At 40.9% G+C, this 22,752-nt stretch overlaps 2 protein-coding genes across 2 annotated transcripts; one reads left to right on the top strand and one right to left on the bottom strand.

Moving 5' to 3' along the window:
- The first annotated feature begins 660 nt into the window (after positions 1-660).
- LOC117520275 (serine protease 23) lies at positions 661-4,540 on the top strand. The gene is made up of 2 exons (XM_034181596.1): positions 661-899; positions 3,003-4,540. The coding sequence occupies exon 2, from the start codon at positions 3,008-3,010 to the stop codon at positions 4,166-4,168; it is 1,161 nt and encodes a 386-aa protein (XP_034037487.1). The 5' UTR covers positions 661-899; positions 3,003-3,007; the 3' UTR covers positions 4,169-4,540.
- A 458-nt stretch (positions 4,541-4,998) lies between these two features.
- On the bottom strand, positions 4,999-21,755 carry cfl1 (cofilin 1). Its single transcript, XM_034181597.1, has 4 exons — positions 21,603-21,755; positions 14,801-15,111; positions 14,653-14,729; positions 4,999-5,851 (listed from the first exon to the last, which is right to left on the bottom strand). Exons 1-4 carry the CDS (start codon positions 21,603-21,605, stop codon positions 5,739-5,741), a joined length of 504 nt encoding a protein of 167 aa, XP_034037488.1. The 5' UTR covers positions 21,606-21,755; the 3' UTR covers positions 4,999-5,738.
- Positions 21,756-22,752: the final 997 nt, after the last annotated feature.

Raw genomic sequence — 22,752 nt, forward strand, 5'->3', positions numbered from 1 at the left:
AAAATCGCATAACATACAGTAATGTGAAAAGGTTTGTGCACCCTTGAACTTTTACGTTAGATTTTATGACAAAAAAGAAAAAAAAAAATCAGGCTTTTTTAAAATTAAAATCTCAAAAATTATGCCCTTTAAACTCACAGTGAAAAGTAATCTCTATGTCATGAATTAAAATAAATAAAAATCCAAAAACCAAAATGATTGGGTGTATAAGTGCAACCTAAACCATCACTTTTACATCCAGTTTTCTTTAGACAAGTCACGGGATGGATACATGAACATTTCCAAGATGCTGGACTTCATTTACCTCAGTTGTTAAGAAATACAAGCATATACTGTATGGTGAATCTGTCCTGTTCTCAAAAACTGAGTGAATGTGTAAGAAGGTGACAAGTGAGGAAAGCCACCAAAACGTTTGCAGTTAATGTGCTTGTTTCTAAACCCGAAGGGTCCTGCTTCAAGACCACCCGTGCCCATTCTCCATGTAATATTATGGAGTTGCATCAAGAAGGTTATCCAGTGTAAAACCTGCGCCAAATCAACATGCTGGATCCGCAAGTGGGGACCCCCTGTGGGGAAAAAAAGAGAGAGATGCTGAAAGAACTATTTGAACTGGCGCACGTTTTCAGGCAGCGGAGTACATGGGCGGCACTAGGACCGTGAGGCAGGCGGAGCCCTTATTTCTCTGAGGCTCGTGTGTGATCTGAGCAGGTTTGTCACAAACTGACGGCCGCGTTCGAACACAATCACCATCTGACCTTTGATTTGGACCAAAGTGACCAAGACCTGTCTGTCAGGAGGGGTGAAGACAAAATGCCAACGGATCCGGTCCGGTTCGTTTCATGATGGGGAGGGAAACCTAACTGGGAAATAAAGACGGATTATCGATCGGGGTCCAGGAGGTAATCTATATTTAATATCCTCCAGTTTGTTACAGACCACCGTGTGTTGCATTCGGGGGCTTTGGGAAAATAAAGAAAACATGAGCACAGAATTAATCCCATATTCAGGATAAAGATTCGGCTTTCACAACTTTAAGACACTTTAATGATAAATGTGTGACACATTTATCATATCAGACCTTGCAAGAAATCCTGCTTCCGTGTCTTTGATTTTAAAAACATATTTTTTGAATACTTTCCACTTGAAAAACATTTTATTAATCGACTTTGATAATGACTGTTGTAATTTTTTTTAACATTACAAAAAACTCTGGATTTGCATGTGAAATCTCCAACAGCAGAGTAAAGTCACAGATCCTTCTTTAAAGAACAAGTGATATTTTCCTTGATAAATACATATTTCCAGTATTTGAGGAATAATTTTTCCCTCGAGTGATCAGTAGGGCTGCAACTAACAGCTGTTTTCATATTCTATTAATCTGTTTTCCAGATTAAGCAATTAGTTGTTTGAGCCATAAAATGTCATTAAATGTTGATCAGTTTCTCAAAGCCAAAGATGATGTCCAAAAATGTCTTGTTTTGTCCTTCACAACCCAGATATTCAAGTTTCAGAAAGGAGGAAAGCAGCCACAAAATATTCACTTTTGTAAAGCAGAAAAAAAAAGTCAAATAAAATTGACACTAATTCATCAACCCTCAAACCACCAGTTTACCATCATCACTTCTTAGATGCTGTCAGGTCGGTGGTGGGATTTCTACTGTGGATTCTCATCATAAGTGTCACTAAATGTTTCTGCAATCTTTAAATGAATCTGAAACATCTGACTGAAGAAAATCTGGTCTTTCTTGGGGGGGTTTCATGGTTAGACCCCACCCTGCTTTTTGTTGGAAATAATACTGAGATTTCACACCCTGCCTCAACTTGTTCTCTGGTTCACACACACCTGCCCTGTCTGTGCCGTGACTGCCTCAGGGTGCACAGTCTTAGTGGGGATCAGGTATCTTGTTGTCCCTGCTGATCTGCTCTTAAAGACCACAGAAGTGCTTCATGTTTGGTGGAAAACACCAAGCCAGCTCAGATGTTACAGTATGAGCAGCAATTTTTCAGTCCAACATCTGTCAAAGATGTTGGACAACTTTTAAATTCTTTATTTGAATTTATGGAGTGCCCCTGAAATCCTATTTTCCTGGTAATCTGTATTACAGTAACAACAGCCTCATTGTTGTGGTCCTGTTAAAGCTGACGATGAGGTTCTAAGACCATTAAAAAAAAAAAAAAAAAAAAATACAGCATAGGGCCACACGTAAGCAACAAAACCACTGCCAAAGTTATGTTGATAGCAAGGGACTCAAACTGGCAGCACAGGATATCAGAGATATTCTGAGCCAGTTTATTTAATACCCAGTGTATACGCAGTCAGGCCCATAAGTACTTGGACTTTGTTTTTGCACATTTGCCTTTGTGCACCACCACAATGCAGTTGAAATGAAACAAGATGTGTTTGAAGCCACCTTGAGAACTCTGAAGCAGTTACTGACTTTGGGATGTGATTGGAGAAACTACCCAGTAAATTTTTTCAGAGTAAAATATCTGAAATGTCATATATTTTCAAGAAACTCCTCTGTTCCACTACCAGGCTTATTTCAGCTCCATTGTGGGAGCGCACAGAGGAAAACGTACAAAAAAAAAAAAAAAAAAAAGTTTAAATAGACCCCATTTACTCCCACCAAGGAGATAAGCAGTCTCACTTGTTTTCCCCGTTTGTTAACAGAATAGCTCAAAACCAATTACAAAAAAAAAAAAAAAAAAAAGTTCATGAGTCAGAAAGATGACAAACTTGGGTCAAACATTTGAAAGAAAAAAAAAAAGTCTCCTTTTACCTTGTTGAAACAGCACCTCCTAACTGCACATCCAACTGCTGGGCTACAGGAATAACATTTTTCATAATCATTATGATTTATTGTAAAATTCAGATTGTTTAAATACAGGATTGTAGATATATTGTCAGATATCTGACATTTGTTAGAAACTGAATAATTCATAGTTTTTAGTTTTCATTGTTTGCTAAAGTTTTTTTTTTTTTTAAACCGTTCTCACTGCAGTCACCATGACGCCACGGCCCAAGTTCTCCCTACTCACCCACCTGCTCCTGATCCTCTTGCCTCTCACTCAGTCGTTCCTGCACCCTCCCCACCACCCACCGGCCTACATGCACATGCTGGTGCCTCATGCACCCACGCCTTTGAGCCGCTCTCGCTTCAGCGCCCACACCCAGCTGGACTTCACCACCCACTGCAACTCCAGCTGCTTCCACCGAGGACAGGAGGCGGCCCAGGGGCAACAGCTCAGCGGCAAACTCGCTTTCGAGACCCTTTATGCCGACGGCTCCCGCACCCTTACGACTGTGGACGTGGAGGACGATGAGGAGACTGAGGGTGCTGGAAGCCGCTTTCGTCACCCGTCATTGTACAGGAAAATGCCACGGGTGAAGCCCGGGCACAGGCGCACCAGGCGGCAGATCTATGGCGCAGACGGACGGTTTAACATTCAAGGTGATAAGTTCTTGCTGGACTACCCGTTCTCCACAGCTGTACGGATCTCCACAGGCTGCACTGGAGTTCTTGTGTCTCAGCAGCATGTCCTAACAGCCGCCCACTGTGTGCACGATGGGAAAGACTACGTCAAGGGGGCGCGAAAGCTCAGGGTGGGTTTCTTGATTCCGCCATCCATTAATAGCACCACAACTGGCCCGAAATCCGCCAAGAAGCCTCTGGTACGCTGGGTGAGGGTCAAACGCACTCGTGTGCCAAAGGGCTGGATCCAGGGCCCACAAGAGGTCAGCATGGACTTTGATTACGCCCTGCTGGAGTTGCGCTGGCCTCACCACCGGCCATTCATGCGCCTTGCTGTGGCTCCTTCCTCTGATGACCTGGCAGGGCATCGTATCCACTTCTCAGGTTTTGACAGCGATCGACCAGGAGAGCTGGTCTACCGCTTCTGCCCGGTGGAAGAAGAGTCTAGCAACCTCATATACCAGCACTGCGATGCCCGACCTGGAGCCAGCGGCTCAGGGGTGTACGGAAGGGTGTGGGACAATTCCTTAGCACGATGGGAAAGGAAAGTCATCGGTATTTTCTCTGGACACCAATGGCTGGAGATAGACGGGGAGAACAAGGACTACAACGTGGCCGTGCGCATCACTCCTTTGAAGTTTGCTCAGATCTGTTACTGGTTGCATGGCAACCGTCTAGACTGCACCCAGGATTAAGAAAGAACAGAAAATGGGTAGTTCTGACTGTGGGGAATTTGCGGTAGAAGATAGTGACTGAAAAAAAAAAAAAAGAAAAAAAAAAAAGACAAAACATTGGAGCAATGTCTTCCTGGCAAAATGCAAGAAGAGATCCACGATATGCTCTAAAGATTTTAGGCCATAATTGAATATAGTCAAGTCTGATCTGCTACCTACAGCTTCGGGAGGTGAGAGTATAGGCCAATTAAGTCCACATAATGTCTAGGTGTTTAGGATGTAACCTCTTATGAGGACAGTTTGTTTCAGCAGACAATGTTCCAAATGTTGTTTGGACAATGTTTTATTGTCAGGGGTAAAGTTTTATTTTTTAATAAAGAGATTTATAGCTGTGCTCACCTTTGTGCTGATTTCTAAAGCTGGTTTAGACTCCCACCCAGTGGTCATTGGAGGAACTACACCAAACCTAAAGCCTACAAACAGCAAAAACCTTTCAATTAAGGGTTTTTTGGTCTTACTGGTAAATTACATTAAATATGCATAAGCACGAGGATGTATTCACAAAACCAGAGCATTAGTCTATATTCAAATAATTACATATGGCAGAAAGGTGTGAGGGACTAACTGTTGCTTCACAACTATAAATCTGTGTTTGAATCCTATTTGGTGCGTGAAGTTCCTATGTTCATTTTTGCCATCATGTCAGCCACAGCTGTGAGACCGAACATGCTGGGATACGCTCCTGCAATTCTCAGAGAACAAGCAGATACAACTGCAATGCAGGATATCCAAAAAAAAAAAAAAAAAAAAAAAAAAAAACCCTGAAGAAAGGGGGGAAAAAAAAGTGTAAATTAGTTTACCGTCTTTTTATTAGAGACAAGGAGACAATACGAAACATCCACCATTCAATCTACACTCTTAAAGCCAGTCCTCCATATACATGTCTCTCCCCATCAGACCACAACATCAAGTTTTTACCCCATGAGATCTGGTTTTAACAAGTACAAGGAATGTGTGTTTTACTACTTCAGTGTCAGCATTTTGACCCAGAACTGGGGAGAAGAAATAAATTCCATATTTAAAATGGGGAGGGAGGGGTAGAACTTAACAGGGCTTCCCCAGGAAAGTGTTTGTTACATCTTATTCAGAATGTTTGCTGATAGAACATTTACTCTCAGCTACACACAAAACTTAAGTTTGGCAAACACTGTAGTTGGGACATCTCAGGATTGAATGGTTGAATACTAGAGGTTGTTGCTTGTCCCTTTCTCTGCAATCATTCAAACAAACCCAGAAAGAACTACACCCTGGTCTTAAACATGAACATGTATTTAATGGCTAACAGCCTTCCTCTGCTGGATCTCAATTTTACCCCTGTGTCGTCTTCATATTTTATGTTGTGTGAACAGGTACAACAGTGTGCATTTGTGACTTTTTTTTAAACTGCCATTTAACCCCCTACCCACAATTTCCCTCCCTCAATAGTCCCTTAGCTGGTTCTGCTTTTGCCCTGATCCAAACCACACTGGAATGAACAGCTAAACCCAACTGATGTGTCTGAAAGGCCTCGTCTGAAGCCCGGGGATAGCAATTATAAAGGGGATCCCTCCAGGCTGACTACTGAGCTTCCACCAAGCTTTTCAGCAAGGGTGCGTCGGTCTTTGATGTCTTCCAAGCCATTCACCTGCCACTCGTGTTTGATACCTGAAATAAAAAAAGGCAGAAACTGAGTTTGGGGAGGGGCACACAGTATATTATCACTTTAACTCAAATACACCTTTTGATCAACATGCCATTAGAGGTAGGTCACTTTTCATTTGCAATCTTGCCAAACTAAATATAGAGCATTGCGTAAAAAAAAAAAAAAAAAAAAAAAATTCAGTACCAGGCAACAGGTATACAAATACAAGGTCTGTCCAAAAAGTAACAGACCTTTTTATTTTTTTTCAAAAACTATATGGATTTGAGTCACGTGTGATTGCATCAGCCAAGCTTGAACCTTCGTGCGCATGCGTGAGTTTTTTCACGCCTGTCGGTTGCATCATTCGCCTGTGGGCAGGCTTTGAGTGAGCACTGGTCCACCCCCCTCGTCGGATTTTCATTGTCAGGGAAATGTCTGAATGATTTGGAGCATTGCTGCATCAAATTTTTCCAGAAACTGTGAGAGACAGCCAGGTGGACACCATTCGCTAAATTCAGATGGCTTTCAGGGACGATTTTATGGGGATCACACAGATTGAGGAGTGTTACAGCCGGTTTAAAGACCGCCCACAGCAGCTGAGAGCGCGCTGCATTCCAAGCGCCGATCGACAGGCTTAAACGACCAGATCATTTCTAAATTGAACGTTGTGTTGATCCGGGACGTCGTCTGACTACCACAGAAATGGCAGAAGACGTGGCCATCACGACTTTTTCGGCACATTCCACTGTTACAGGAGTTTTTGTCATGGAAAGAGGAGCGGAGGAATGCGCCACTGTGCCGCGAATGGCACGGCACAAAACCACCTCCGTGTTGGTCTCACAGGACGGCTTTCAGATGGCTTTTCAGTCGTGTGACTATCTGAGAAATTGTGGATTAGCTGGACATGCCAGAACATGTCCTGTGAGGCTTCATCACGGCGTTGCTTTGTGCCATGCAGCTCCGTCCCGACGCGCAAATTCCTGTGGTTTTGTGTAGCACTCTGCTTCTGTGTTGTTGTTTGACTCCACCCACTTGCTCCCATCAGGACACAAACTCCTAATCTCCAGCATGGGAGGGGGACGCTCTGACCAGTTGGCTAAAACCTGGGCTCTGGCATGAGTATCCTTTGGCTGTCGGGGGAGTGAAGCCTACTGACTACCACATGTACAGTGACTCCTGCTGGCCTCCGTCTGTAACTGCTTGCACAGCTTGTGTGTGTGTGGGGGGGGGGATGCTGCCAAGTAAATGAATCTGATGTGAATAATAACTAGAGACAATGTATAAAAAAAAAAAAAAAAACAAATTACACTGTTTCACTGTTAAAGTGTCTGATGTAGCTCTCTGCTGTTCAGATTGAAGATGCCGTGTGTAGATTTTTGAACATAGCAAACTATCAAATATCAGTTTAACATTATGGCTAATATATACTCAACAAAAATATAAATGCAACACTTTTGGTTTTGCTCCCATTTTGTATGAGATAAACTCAAAGATCTAAAACTTTTTCCACATACACAATATCACCATTTCCCTCAAATATTGTTCACAAACCAGTCGAAATCTCTGATAGTGAGCACTTCTCCTTTGTTGAGATAATCCATCCCACCTCACAGGTGTGCCATACCAAGATGCTGATTAGACACCATGATTAGTGCACAGGTGTGCCTTAGACTGCCCACAATACTCACCGGACATGTCACCCATTGAGCATGTTTGGGATGCTCTGGACCGGCATATACGACAGAGTGTACCAGTTCCTGCCAATATCCAGCAACTTCGCACAGCCATTGAAGAGGAGTGGACCAACATTCCACAGGCCACAATTGACAACCTGATCAACTCTATGCGAAGGAGATGTGTTGCACTGCATGAGGCAAATGGTGGTCACACCAGATACTGACTGGTATCCCCCCCCAATAAAACAAAACTGCACCTTTCAGAGTGGCCTTTTATTGTGGGCAGTCTAAGGCACACCTGTGCACTAATCATGGTGTCTAATCAGCATCTTGATATGGCACACCTGTGAGGTGGGATGGATTATCTCAGCAAAGGAGAAGTGCTCACTATCACAGATTTAGACTGGTTTGTGAACAATATTTGAGGGAAATGGTGATATTGTGTATGTGGAAAAAGTTTTAGATCTTTGAGTTCATCTCATACAAAATGGGAGCAAAACCAAAAGTGTTGCGTTTATATTTTTTGTTGAGTGTATAAGAACTGGTATAAAATATGAAGTGAAATCTTTTAACAAATTAAAAAAAACATTACAAACATTGTATTATTCATTTTATTCTGCTTTAACAAAAATTTCCAGCAATTCTGAATGTGCAAATAGAATATATCAAACAAATGCAATTCAAAATACGTGCGCCCCTACAGCACTGTGGATTTACAAGAAAACCGAATGTCTAATAATTTATTGGATGGGAAGCCTTGTGGATTTAAAAATATTGAGGGAGGGGGGGAGACACCACAAACCTTCAAATCATTCAACAAGTCTACTTTATCAGGTAATAACATTTGGAGGTGGGAAAACACTATTGACTGAAACAGTAAATCAGGAATGAGCTTTTTTTCCCCATACAAATTAAAAATTAAGATGTCTTTACTGAAACGATACTAAAATACACTGAATTCTCTTGACTAAAACTACACTAAAATGAACAGACTTAGTCAACTAAAACCTGAGTAATAAAAATGGCATGAGTGACTAAATAGCATTTGGCACGAGAAAAAAACAAAACAAAAAAAAAAACCACACTACTACTGAAAGCAAAAACATGCTTTAACCTTTTAAAATTTCATATAGTGATACAGATTGTCCCATCACCTGCAGTAACCTTGCAGACTACGTAAGCATTAAGTGATAGAATGTATTCCAAAGCTGACATTTATAAATGACCCTTACAAATGTCTTAACCTTTATTGTTTTCTGAAGGCAGCTGGTCTGACGTTCTGAAGCATATTCACTAAACAAATCATCAACAGAAGACTGCCGAACCACCGACCTCCTTACCAAACATATGGAAAGAAACACTGGTGAAGACAGTACAAGGGCCCAAGGATCAATAGCCTTATAAGTTTGAATACATCTGGGGTGGCGGAGAAAAAGTTGATAAATGACAAAGAACGGCAGCATGGCAACATCTTGTCCAGCTAGGACAAGATAATGTACAGACACATCCTGGACAAAAACCTGTCCCAGAGCGATCTTGACCTCAGACTGGGAAGATGGTTCATTCTGCAGGGCTTCAGGACAACTCCAGAGCCCAGACCTGAATCCGACTGAACATCTCTGGAGAGATCTGAAAATGGCTGTGTACTGATGCTCCCCATTCAACCTGATGGAGATTGAGGTGCTGCAAAAAGGAATGGACAAAACTGCCCAAAGATAGGTGTGCCAAGCCTGTGGCATCATATTCAAGAATTGAATTGTAACTGCTGCCAACGATGTATCAATACAGTATTGAGCAAAGGGTGTGAATACAGTAAAACTCACCTAAACCAGATACTTGTACTCAATGGACAAAAGCAAATGTCCCATTGCTTTAGTATGGTTTTCCCCGCAATAACAATATACCGTGAGAGAGAGAACACACCATACTTTACAAATATAGCTAAATCTTGATGAAAACTTTAGTTTGTTTTTGATTGGGCCCGCTGTGGCACTTACCAAGCCCGCAGACTCGGTAAGCACATCGGAGGCAGTGAGAGCGAGGCATCATTTTTCGACCAATGACAATGTGCATTGAACTGTTGTCCGTATACCAAAATGCGGCCTCCTCCGGTAAACAAACCACTTTATGATTGATTTCAAATGAATTTGGGTGTTTTACGGCAAGACTTTACAAAAAGACGGAAAACCGTCCAAAGGTGGCAAATAAGCATCCCTGCATTCACCAAGTCGAGGAAAGTGGGGACTGCATTTCCTGGACATTTATTTTTTTCCCAAACCGTGCTCAGGCCTGGTGCCTAAACAAGGCAGGCTTTTATTCAAGACAGGTGATTATTAACAAAACGCTACTTGCTGCCTGCACTGTAATATACTGTTAAGTTTCACACAAATCCCTGGGTGTGGCAAACCAGACAACGGTTTTAGATCAGAGCCCTCTGCATGGCTGCGAACCTTCCCCATAGCCTGACGCACACCTACTAAACGACTTTTATGCTTTCACTCCGTCCTCTCCAGTCATATGTTAATAGTTTTTGCAGTGCACCCGCTGACTATATTTCGATCACGGATCAAATACATTTGGTGGAAAAGTCCGCAAATATGACCAACTTTACAACACTGAGTCTAAAAACTACAAAGATGCTCAATGCAATTCATGGAAGGAAATTACACATACCAGTAACACTGGTTTGGAGGTTGATTGTATAAAGTGGAGCTTGTTGAGGGACAAAGGGAGCCAGAAAGAGCCACTGTTCTTCCGCCATTTCCTTGCAAAGAAAAAAACGCCGAGAGACTCCACCCATCCTCACACAAAGGCTGCTTACAAGCAAATGACGCAACCGACAGGCGTGGGGAAAGAAAAAAAAACATGCATGCGCACGAAGGTTCAAGGTTGCTCATGCAAGCACACGTGATTCAAATCCATCAGGTTTTTGAAAAAAATAAAAAGGTCGGAAACTTTTCTAACAGACCTCGTACAATAGGGGAGTGGGTTAAAAAAAAAAAAAAAAAGACAAATGTCTCACAGCATGTCAGGTAATGTTCTCTCACAAACATTGCAGAGTCTTCCATTTTTGTGATGCGTTTTCAAAGTACCCATATTTGGCCTGAAAATTGTGAATGTACACTTTTTTGGATGGAAAATGTGCACCAGCATACACACCATGTCTACATTCCTCACCCAAACACATTTTCCCCGTCACTGGCCAAACTGTCTCCATAGTTACCTAACCACTCAACTATTACCGGTATGCGCCACTGGCCAACTGGAGACGTCTTTGTATCGGGGAGGAACACAAATTTTTCATATTCCAAATTATTAAGCACAAATGTGCCAACAGTGCAAAAATTCTATGCAGAGCAATTGTTGGGGATGTCTGATACAATTGTGCATTCTGCATCAAAATGCAGGTTTTTTTTTTTTTTTTTAAGAAAAAAGTAATTACTCTTAACATTTACATGCTGCTGAGCATACATACAGGAACCGGCTTACATTTACATAAAACAATTGCATTCACGTTTGAATTTTCTTTGCATAAAATAACCATCATAAATATAGCAGAAAGTGTAATCAGGTGACGTACACGTCATCACCTCAGCTCTGCACAAATTTAATCAATAAAACCTTACATTACATAGAGTCAGCAAATTATGTTTCACCGTCATGATGAGATGAGAAATGATCTTTGAATGCATACTTGCAGATGCAGGGCACAAACAGTCCCAAATTAAAAAGATGCTGACAAATCTATTAATTCAGTAAAGCAACATTTCTTCCGTTTATTAAATGCAGTGAGAAAAGTGACTAGTTTGCACAGTTCATGTCAAAACTGTATGAAACTCTGAAAACAAGATCCTTGTTAAATATTTTGTATTAAGCTACTGACAATACCCAATTTTTTAACCTGCGAGATGTACTTTTTGTTGCAGAAGAATACATGCACCAGTCACCATGTCTTTAATTCCCAAGAAACACCAGAAATGAATATTAACAGCACAGAGCTCCTAGCGTTAAGTGTGAAAGAGGCTGTTGTGTCGTGACTGTCTTCAGTTCTCCATGAGGAACGTAGCAAAGACAAAGCACTCCTGCACAATGATCAATGAGTATAAACCTCAACAGGGACAGACTTAACCTGCAATTTTTCCTTTGACAGGAAAAGGCTGTTAAAACCAGCAGAGCTTTGTACAGCAGCTATGCTTGATGCTTTTATTTTCCTATTTGACAGCCTTTGTGTAGTTTTGGGCTCCAGTGCGTGTCCAGATTTGTATTTTTATTTTTATTTTATTTTTTTTTACACAACCGTAAATATTACACTCTTTTCCCTTGGTGCATGTTGGTGGCTAAAATGCTGTGTAATCACTAGGGCTGTCAATCATTTAAAATATTTAATTGCATTACTGTCCAACGTCAACTTGCAACTGATTGCAAATTAAGCACTTTTTTTTTTTTATCTTCACCCCAAGCTACTTCTTAATGTTTGTGTGTATTTAATGTCACTCAATTCCACCAGGCCACTTTAAGTTATTTAAAAAAAAAAAAAAGCCACCCACACTTCTATCTTTTTTGTGTCCAGTTTAATAAACTGTAGCCACAGTATTGCCTTACGAATGTCTGTGGACATGTTGCAATATTTTTTAATGCATGAAATACTGTGTAACTCGTTTATCAATTGGTGGCACTAGCACAAGTCTGGTAACTGATGCTACCAATGACAGTCTACGCCACACTGGGTCACTGAGACATTCAGCTTCCTATGTAATTATTTCCATTAGCAAGACAATGTCATATCTGCTTAAAGCTCTGAATGGTCTCCATCAAGCGGTGCCATTACTGTTCTACATAGGCACCATCCCTTTCCACACACTGTAAATGATTCTGCATCTTGTCAATGAAGAAACTGGGTGTCTTCCCTCAGCACCAGCAACACACAGCTGCTTGCACCTCTGCATCATTAGTGTAACAATGTCCAAAAGTTTGAGGGTGCAAGATCAGACTGTATGGTATGGCAAGAGCTCGTAAAATTTGAGCAGATGGAATGCATCCTGTTTGTTGAGAGTTCTGTGTGTGAATGAGCATGGCCATGTTAAAGAATTGCATCTTTTCCAGGATGAACCCATTTCAAGCGTGCATGCAGCTTTTGCAAAGTGCCCACATAGGTGTTGACTAGGTTGTCATGTTCCAAAAATTCTGTGATGACTATGCATAGATGCTGTGCATCTGTGGCTGTTACAGGGCACCTGCTGCAGGCCTCATAATGGAGATTTGTCGTGGCTGCAGTTTTGCCCGTCAAACTCCTTTCTCACCGCCTGACTGTACCAACATCCACAAAGACGCTGCCATCTGCTTGTTAAGCAGTGATATCACGCTGCCTGCAAAACATCTGGGTCCAAACATGCAATAAAGCTGATCATAGCGATGACTGAACAGTAACTTTTACTCACTCTGATGCACAATAATGGGTGAAGAAAAGTTTCAACTTTGTCAGCTGATGGAAGGGGACAAGTGGACTGAGCAAGGGGTGCTTCATTCATGTTGTTCATGTCCTGTAGCAGATGCAAGTTAAACAGTTGCTAATTCCATCCATCCATCCATTTTCTATACCCACTTACTCCAATTAAGGGTCACAGGGGAGTTGGAGATTATCCCACCAGTCATATGGCATGAGGCAGGGTACACCCTGGACAGGACTTTTTTTTTTTTATTATTAAAATACCATGATTTAATAACAGCCATCAAATATCTAAAATGTGCTTTTTTGGGGCGGGGTCTATACAAGAAGTAGACTATGAGTGTTGTACTCTTACATGTGTAAAAGTGACAAGAAGCATTTAGCAACAAGTTCTGGCTAAATCTGATCAGTTTTAATATATATATATATATATATATATATATATATATATATATATATATATATATATATATATATATATATATATATATATATATATATATATATATATATATATATATATATATATATATAAATAAAAAAAGCTACAGAGCAGTTGTTTGTACCACAAAAGAAAATTCCTGCTTTTATACTCAGCAAACATTAAAAATTCAGCTGACAGCTCTGTTGAAAACTGACATGTGCTGTTTCATAAAGGCCTTAGAAATAATGTGTTTGGTATCATGCTGATCACTTAAAATAGTCTCCACCAGTGTCCTCATTTTAATATGCGTTGTGCAGCACTTTGTGGTGGATTGCACGCAGGCACATTCTTATACATTATTCAGATTTTAAAATTGCTGGCACTCGGACAACCAGGAAAAGTTTTTGTGTTTCGACTTGTGGCCCAAAAATATGGAACTCAAGCGATGTCCAAATGTCAATCATTTTAAAACGACAATAAGGAACTGATGTTTTCTGAATGTGAAAAATGTCTAAATTCTCTGAAAATACAATTCATGTTGAAGGACTATACAGCTTTTAGTTAAAGTATGAACAATTATGTTATTGCTTTGTGTTATATTATGCGATGTGTGCCTATGATGAGGAATTTGAGTTCATTGATTATTTTAAGATATCTGTGTTTTGCTGTTCTGCTCACTTTGTTCGGAGGTTTCGTTGTGGTAAGTAAAAGTTGATGATGTGAAAAGGGTAGGTGTATATAAGCTTTGCTTCTACCTACACCCTTTTTGGTTGCATGGGTTGACTGACTGAGAAACCAGTTTGATTTATTTTGTTGCCAAGTTCTTTTTTCCTTGAACCAAATAAACTTGACAAATACAACATGCATTAGTGCAGCACAGCCTGTGTGCACAAGCAAGGCGATGAGGAGCACAAAAAACAAAAAAGCTACAGATGAGAGTCTGACTTTGCTTTTGCTGGAGCACTAGTAGTCCAAACAATTCAGTCTGAAACCACACAGGTGCAAATATGGCTGAGCTGTTAAAGAATGTGTAATTCATTATGGATCATCAAATGCTTTGAATTGAAAAAGCAAGTAGACACACTGAGGAAAAGAGAAATCTTGCATAGAGGAAGGGGAGCTGATAATCAAATTACAGCCCCCTGAATCATAATGGAATCACAAGGCATCAGCAGATTCCCACCCCTCGTTCACACCTGTAGCTTCATGATTCCTGATCCGTCTGTCACTCCCCTCCAAAATGCCCAGTTTTTCTTCAATACAAAAACTGCTACTCACCTGTGAATTTCCTCTTGATAGCATCTTTTGAGCTTGCATAAATCATCTTGCTCTTCAAGGGTGCACTTTCTGGGGCCCTGCAAGCATTAAACATCATCTTCATGAAACAGGACATGAATGATTAATATTCAAGAGTTCTATCACTCACCAGAAGATGAAGACCAGATCCTCTTTCTTAGTTTCTTTGGTCTCATAGGTGGCGTCATAGAGGGCATAGCGGCAGTCGTTCAGTGGTAGCATCTTCACAAAGTGATGGTATGGGTCATCAACTGTGGTGCCTATGTCTCCCAGCGTGATCTCTTTGCCACACTCCAAAACAATCTTCTTTTTGTCGTCACTGAGGCAAAACATGACACTCTTCTTCCTTTTCTTCTTTTCATCCTCATTCTGCTGAGCCTTGCGCACCTTCATGTCATTGAAGACTGCAACAACTTCATCTGTGACCGTTACACCAGAGGCCTGCACAGAGAATAGGCCATAGTCAAGCACATTTCCACTGCAACATATAGCGCTCATTACAACGGGTGATACTTGTTTCTTAACGAGTTAGGGGATCATTTATACACCTCTAAAGTCTAAGAATAAATTTAAAGCTACAGGGCCATATGAATTTCACAAAACTGTGAAAATTTAGCTTCTATTGAAATCCAAGCATTACTGTCTTTTTGTAGCATGTTGCAACATTACAGCTCATTTTAATTTAGAGGACATATTTATCTGGGGGGGAATTCTATTGTGAATATTGTCTTTTCCCTTCATCACCATCATGTAGGCCAACTACAGGATGAGCTCATATGTGCACGCATGAGATTACCTGTTAACCATCTTATGTTAGACTGTAACTCACTTCCAAATGCTGGTCGCAGTATCTGATCCCTTGAATTTCTCCCCCTCAGGGGTTGAAATTCTAAATAGTTTCCAGACAGCCAAGAATTGTAATCAAATTATGAATCACTTATCTAAATGCAAAGGAATAAAGTTAGTGGTGACAAAGAAAATTCTTTATCACTTAAATCTTAAACACACACCCCCACACACACACAGCAACAACCACCACCACCATGTGGCACTATACCTTTAAATATCCTCCACTGTTGACCAAGAAATGCCATAACAGCTTAAATAGTCAAAGTAAATATCATCTATCCTTCACATTGGTCATTTTGTTGAGATGAATTCTAATATAATAGAGAGGAAGATCGTGACAAGACAATAAAAAGAAGCATTCATCACTCATGTCTTACAATAACAGAACTAAAGAGCAAAGATGTTGCCAATGGCAACTGATTGCAGTTAACAAGGAATTCATTCTGAAAATTTGGCAGCACACAAGGTGCAACATAATTCAACACTTATGATTTACTCAGATATGCTAGCCAGTTATGTAAGAGGTTGGAACACGGCAACACTAAAAGGGTAAATGAACCATTACTGCATGTCTAAAGTCACCTGTAATATGAATACAAAATAACAGGCTGTGTCCAGGGCATGATCTACAGTTGTAAAATATTACAACATTTAACTGCAAGAGGAGATAATGACATGAAAGTCATCATGTGGGTAAAGACTAACTCAGCATTTAAGTACAAGGATATTTCAGACCCTTGAGTTGTCAAAATGCGAATGACATGTCACAAGTACTGCATAAACTTACATGGCTAAATCTACTGACTGTAACTATGGCATAATGTCACAGAAATACAGTCAAAAATAAATGCTTAGGGGGGTGGGGGTGAGCACACTTGAATGGTAATGTGTCAAAGATAAGTGCAACAACAAGGGGGAGCAGCAAGGCAGCACAGGCAGGCACTGCAATGTTTACTCTCAGGGTGTAAAAGACCTGCAAGATAACAGTGAGTTTTCAGAATAATGATTAACCAGCAATTTGCTTCCATTGTCTCTCATCACAATTTATAGAGTTGCAGGTTAGAATTTGTTCCTTACTTGAGGTTCAAATGTTTACCAATGCATAAAAGGTTTCTACACAGTCTCTCTACACCAGTCAGTATGTGACGTGACTCATTTTATTTTCTTTCCATTTGTAGTTAAAAATAAAAATTCCTTCTAATGTTCAGCTTATAAGGATTTTCTTCTTATTGCATGAAGTTTGTGTCTTAGTGATAAGTACGCAAATTAATCTTTGCCAATGAGCCACATTTCCCTTCTGAATCCAAGGTTCATACTGCATTATTCATCAAGCCAAGCAAAAAAACTTTTACAGTCTATATTACTTGGAGTAAGAACATTTACAATTAATTGATTACTCTAGCATATACATTAACACACACACACACACACACACCTGAAGTCAGTTTACAGTTTTAATCATTTACAGCAGAATATACATAACTGAGAAGCCTAGAAGGAATCAAAGGTCTTACGTACAGAACGGTTAAACCGAAATGACTAATAATTAACCAAATGGAAAAACCTTTAAGCAAAAAAATTACAATAAACGACAAACAATAGTAAGTCCCTTCGGCTGGGTCGCCACAGCAAATCCAAAGTGGCTCTGCAAGTTGAATTGGCACAGGTTTTACGCCGGATGCCCTTCCTGACGCAACTCCACATTACATGGAGAAATGTGGCAGGGGTGGGATTTGAACCCGGAACCTTCTGCACTGAAACCAAGCGCATTAACCACTTGGCCACCACCCCTGCTTAATAAACAACAAACAATAATGGAAGATATTTACTTGTGGTCCTTGGGGAAAAAAGAAACTTCCATCAACTATAAAAGAAAACAGTATTTAAACTACAGCCCAGAGATAAGCTTTTACGACCGATACAAGCTGACATTTCAAGACTGACAAGTCTGAGATACGTCAGCAAAAAAAGCATTTTGCTAATATATGTAGGCTTTGACTGCTTAATATATAGCCCACACGTACATCTGAATTTTTTGATGTGCATTCTAAAACATGAACAGAATCATTTTACAGAGACAGACAACCTTTGAGACACTAAACTAGTGGATTCAGGGGTGGCAACTGACTAGACGCACAATTTCTACTAGGGACGCACGATCAACATTTTTCCACGTCCGAGCAGAATACCTGAATTTGGATATCTGCCAATACCAGCGCTCCATTTACTTTATTATAATTATTGTTGGATTTATATGAGGATATTTTGTATCCCCAGTTATACATCTTCATGATGAAGTGCTACAGAGAAAGATTTTCTTAATAAGACGACCTTAAAGTTCAGCTACAATTTGCCAGAAGGTACATCTAAGACGCAAGCCGAGATGCGATGCTTTGGTGAAAGAATTAAGTACTTTTATTTATTTTTTTTGGTGGTTTCTTGTGGCATTTTAGAAATGCACTCCTTCCTCAAAATGGTACATGTACTCATATGCAATCTAAAGTACTTGGTGGTACCCTAGACTGCAGTTACTAGAGGGCCCATTATTGGGGAGACTATACTGTGTGCACAATTTGGTATGCGGGTATTCTGGCATTATTTCTGTTCATATTTCCTGACTCCAAGCTATACAATTCTGAATACTTATTCCAATTTAAATATTTTCAGGTGATTGTATTTGTGTAATGAGGAAGGGTGTGGCCTATATCAAGGTGTACATAATTATTAGGCAGCTTCTTTTCCCTCAGGCAAAAATAAAACATTTAACATACACTAAAAAATTAAAAAATTGTAAGATACCTCTGAGGGATGAAACACTTGAAATAGTTAAGCTATTGGGAACAACTAAATGCTTTGTTGCAAATAGTCAACAGGGTCGCCAAGAAACGTGTGGAGAAGGCGCAAACTACAAAACACTTTGGGAGTTAAATAAGATGCTAAAAGGAACCAATTAGCGACCAGTCAATATTACAGAACTTCCAGCTACCTCGAGTAGCTAGAAATACCAGATGTTGAGTGCTCACAAACCTGACCAAGGTAAGGAAGGTTAAAATATAACCACAACTGAGCAAGACTCAAGCTGAAATAAACATCAAGACTGGGCCAACAAATCTCTGAACACAAGTTTTATAGAGAGATGAAATGCGAGCGACTCGTTGAACCAGGTCGATGGGGCCCATAGCTCGATCACCAAAGGACACAGCACTACTTTGAGTCAGATGCCAGCAAGGTGGCGGAGAGGTACTGGTACAGGCTGCTATTAAGGATGAGCTGGACTTTTTCAGGTTGAAGGTTCACTTAAAAGTCAATATCCAAACCTATTGTCAGTTTCTACTACAGTGGTTCTCAACCCAGTCCCCAATTACCACCCAACCTACCCCGCAGCCCCATCTCTCCCTACTCTGATGTTAAGTTTATGCTGATGAGCTCTTTCAGATGTGCAACCAATAAAGATCTAAGACAAATGAAAGAGATCAGAACCAGCATTTCTTCAAGAAAAGCCTGCATCATTCAAGAAGGCCATACTTCTTATGCAGGACAATGGACAACAAATACTCCACAGCAGTTGGCAGGCTGTGGTTGCTCCTGCATGAAATGCTGAATATTAACTCAAGAAAGACTCCATGGATGAAGGCCCATGGCAGTTATTGAAAGGAAAGGTAGCTATAGTCATCACTGAATATTTTTGGTATGTCAAATGTTTTAGTTTTGAGGTGCTTATTGTTACACTCAAATGAAAAATGTGAGATGAAGACTGTAAATTCGCCATACATAATGCTACACATTCCCATGAAAAAGCTGAAACTCGCTTTTCCTTTGTTAAATCTATAGTGCCATTCAAATTTCACAAAAGTGAAGAAATTTAGTTTCTACTGAAATCCAAGTATAATGTAGGTTTATTTTTGTAACTTGTTGCAAAATTACAGCTTATTTTAATGAAGAGGACAAATTTATCGGGGGGGGGGGGGGGGGGGGGGGGGATTCCATATTGAACATTGTCTTTTCTTTCATCGCCATAATGCAGACTAACTACAGGAGGAAGCGGCTGTGGGCGGTGCTGTGTTGAGATTACCTGTGACCCATCTTATGTCAACACCCATAAGGTTTTTTTGTAAATCACTTCCGAATCTACCAAATGTTGGTCATAGCATCTGATCCCTTGAATTTCTCACCCTCAGGGTGAGAAATTTTAAATAGTTTCCAGACAGCATAAATTTTGGTCATATTGGCAATATATTATGAATCCTAAATCTAAATGCCAAGAAATAAAACTATAGTAGTGCCAAAGAAAATTCTTTTTATGACAAACATACCCAGTGGCACTATACTTTTAAACATTAAAGTTTATTAACATTTTGGACTGACAGAGCACTGCATTTATTTAACAATAGAAAAAGAGTTAGGAATACAACTTGCCTAATAATTGTGTGCACTGTACACCCCCCACCAAAAATAACATGCTCTCCATTGCAAGGGTTTGAAGGGCACTTCATGTTTTCTCACTTGGAGGGGTAGGCTCCCAATCTAAGAGGGCATTTCATAAGTGAAGTTTGTCAGAAAAGCATCTGTAGGGAACCTCAAATTCATTCCATATTAATCAGGAGTCTATCATCATACATGATTAGCTTTTCTTGCTTACTGGCAGGCCCCTAACATGCTAAGACCCCGTTTTTGCACCTCTGCCCTTTAAACATCCCGAGTGCACCACTGCTAAGAAAAGGCCCAAATCCATATTCTTGAGAATGCTGCAACTTAAGTATGGCCAAATTTTGTGTTGACAAAATTTTAATCAGGTAACAAAAGTCACCTCAAAACAGTTGCTCTACTTTCTAGGTGTAAACTCATGGTATTGCTTAATTAACAAACACTTGAGGCAGAAATGTTAAGACGCTTGAACTAAAAATAAGTGACAAAATTTCCTGGTCAGGAATTTGTGCAGTAGGTTAGATAGATGTCAGAGAACCAAATGCTTTGGTTTATTGCAGAATTCAAAGGGCAGGCTAGCTAAAATCATTAAGCGCAATAAAGACATGCGCAGTTACCGGCGAGAGTGTGACGTCGACCTGTTAGCTTCAGCTAGCTAATTCAAACACACAAACCTGGCGTTACGTAACGGCGATATTTTGCTACCATCAGTTAAGATGCCAAAATAAAATACACCGCAGATGAAGTAGCCCTAAAATAAACTAAATTCCCCTTCTTTATTATTATTTTTCAAAAGAACTCGACACCAATGGTCTTTGCACCAAATTCAGGGTGTGGCCATGAATGCCGCACACGCACGTGCGAGCGCTAGCTTGCTATATAAGGCAAAACTGCGGTCATTCGGTGTGTTCGCCCGTCAAATGGTGTCTTTTGAGTATCGTAATAATCGTCCAAAAAAAAAAAATCCGTTATCTCATCTCCATCTTTGCAGCTCGTTTACAGCGCTTGTCCCACGCACACAAAAACAGCAGCGGACTAATATAAACCGAACGCACCGTTTGCGGAGAAACAGTCCAAAGACAAAGGAGGAGAGAAAAATCACAGCTAGCGCCGCCATAACGGTTCTATTATTTTCTGCCTCCTCGGCAGCTAGCGTGCAGTTCAGCCGGATCGGCCCCGAGGCGCCGCTGCTGCTACGGCAGCACCTGTCAGTGATGAGCTGTAATCAGAGCAAGCACCGACACGCACAGACCAAATAACGGACACCACGCAATGAGAAAATACTGTGAAGCAGGTGGCTGGTAATACAAGAGGGGCCTGTCGTACAGCGAGACACCAGATCCGAACGGGGCAAGTCGTTTGAGAGACGTAATCTATTTTTTATTACAATATACAGCTAAAACAGACGGCATAATACGATATGAAATGGGGTTGAAAGATTAATATTACTACACTCCATCAAACAGCAGCGGTGCTAAACGGGCTAGCCCGATGCTAGCTGCTGCGGCACTGCCCGCTTATGTGAAAACTGACCGGCGTGCCATGTTTGATGCTAAAAAACCACCGCAACACTCACACTCAAAACACCCCCATTCCATTCCCGAGGCTCAATTACACATCCAAACACACCGCGGGAGAAAACTAGCTGTCAAACCTACCATTGCGGTGGCTGAGAGTCGGTCAGCTCCAAGTTAAAAATTGAATGGACTGCGAGGATGAATCACACGCTGGATACGGAGTCGTGCTGTATGTGTAGATACGCGCCGTGAACGCACCTTTAAGCGCGTGCCTGCTTTTCGCGGGAGCGCGTATATCTATTAGGCGCGATTGTCCGGCTGTCGTCTGTGCTGCGGGGGTGATTATGATTTATCAAATCGTTTTTTTTTTGTGTGTGTGTGTTTGTTTGTTACGTAAAGACAATACCGTCAACTCAATGCCATATATATAAAGATACAAATATTTCCACCAGCAGTATTTATAGGGCATTTAATGTGTGTGAGGCCGCTGTCGTTCTCACAATCCAGCTAAAATTAATATATCGATATAAACATGATTTTTTTTTGTTTAAATAATAGGGGACCGACGCATACCATCTGAACATTTTGGGAATGATCCTTCCTTAGAAACTCGTCTGCTTTGCTTAATTAAAAGTGAATATAATTCTTTCTTCCTTAATTTTAATAATAAAAGCATGGTAATATTTTTAAAGAAACATGAGATTGGCTGTAGATTGCGGTGGAAAACTGGCGTTAAAGACGCGAATACATTGAAGTAAAGGCGTGATGTGAGGGATTAATAAGAAAAGCGGTTTTGCGGCTGTTTTGACCGACATTCAGCAGGAATCCTCTCTCTCTTTCTTTCTCTGCGCCCACGTCTCTCTGCCCCCCTCCCACCCGGGGTCTTTGTTGAGCTCACTTCCAAATATGGAAGCGAACGAGCGGCGGAGTCCGGTGCACGCGCCCTGCTCGTAACCTAAGCGGGGCGACACTGATCACCATATATGGAAACAAGGGACACGAAATTCACCATAGCAGCGTGCAGACCCGAGACAGAGAGAATGGGAGCTGGTAGAGAGGAGGATGACAGATCGAGTGCGGATGGGAATTCGACGATCCCGCTGCAGCTGTCATATTGTCAGGCCGGACAACGTGATTTTGTAATGGCCTTTTAACGCAGGGTTGCGCAGTCACGTGACGGCCAGCAGCAGGCTGCAGGGTTTTTGTTTTTCTCCAACCAAACAGCTGATTTCACTGCAGGAATTCAACTGTGAAATCTAAATCACCTGCTGAGGTGTTGGAATAAGTCTGC

This window comes from Thalassophryne amazonica, chromosome 11, assembly GCF_902500255.1.
Source record: "Thalassophryne amazonica chromosome 11, fThaAma1.1, whole genome shotgun sequence".
Classification (NCBI taxonomy): domain Eukaryota; kingdom Metazoa; phylum Chordata; class Actinopteri; order Batrachoidiformes; family Batrachoididae; genus Thalassophryne; species Thalassophryne amazonica.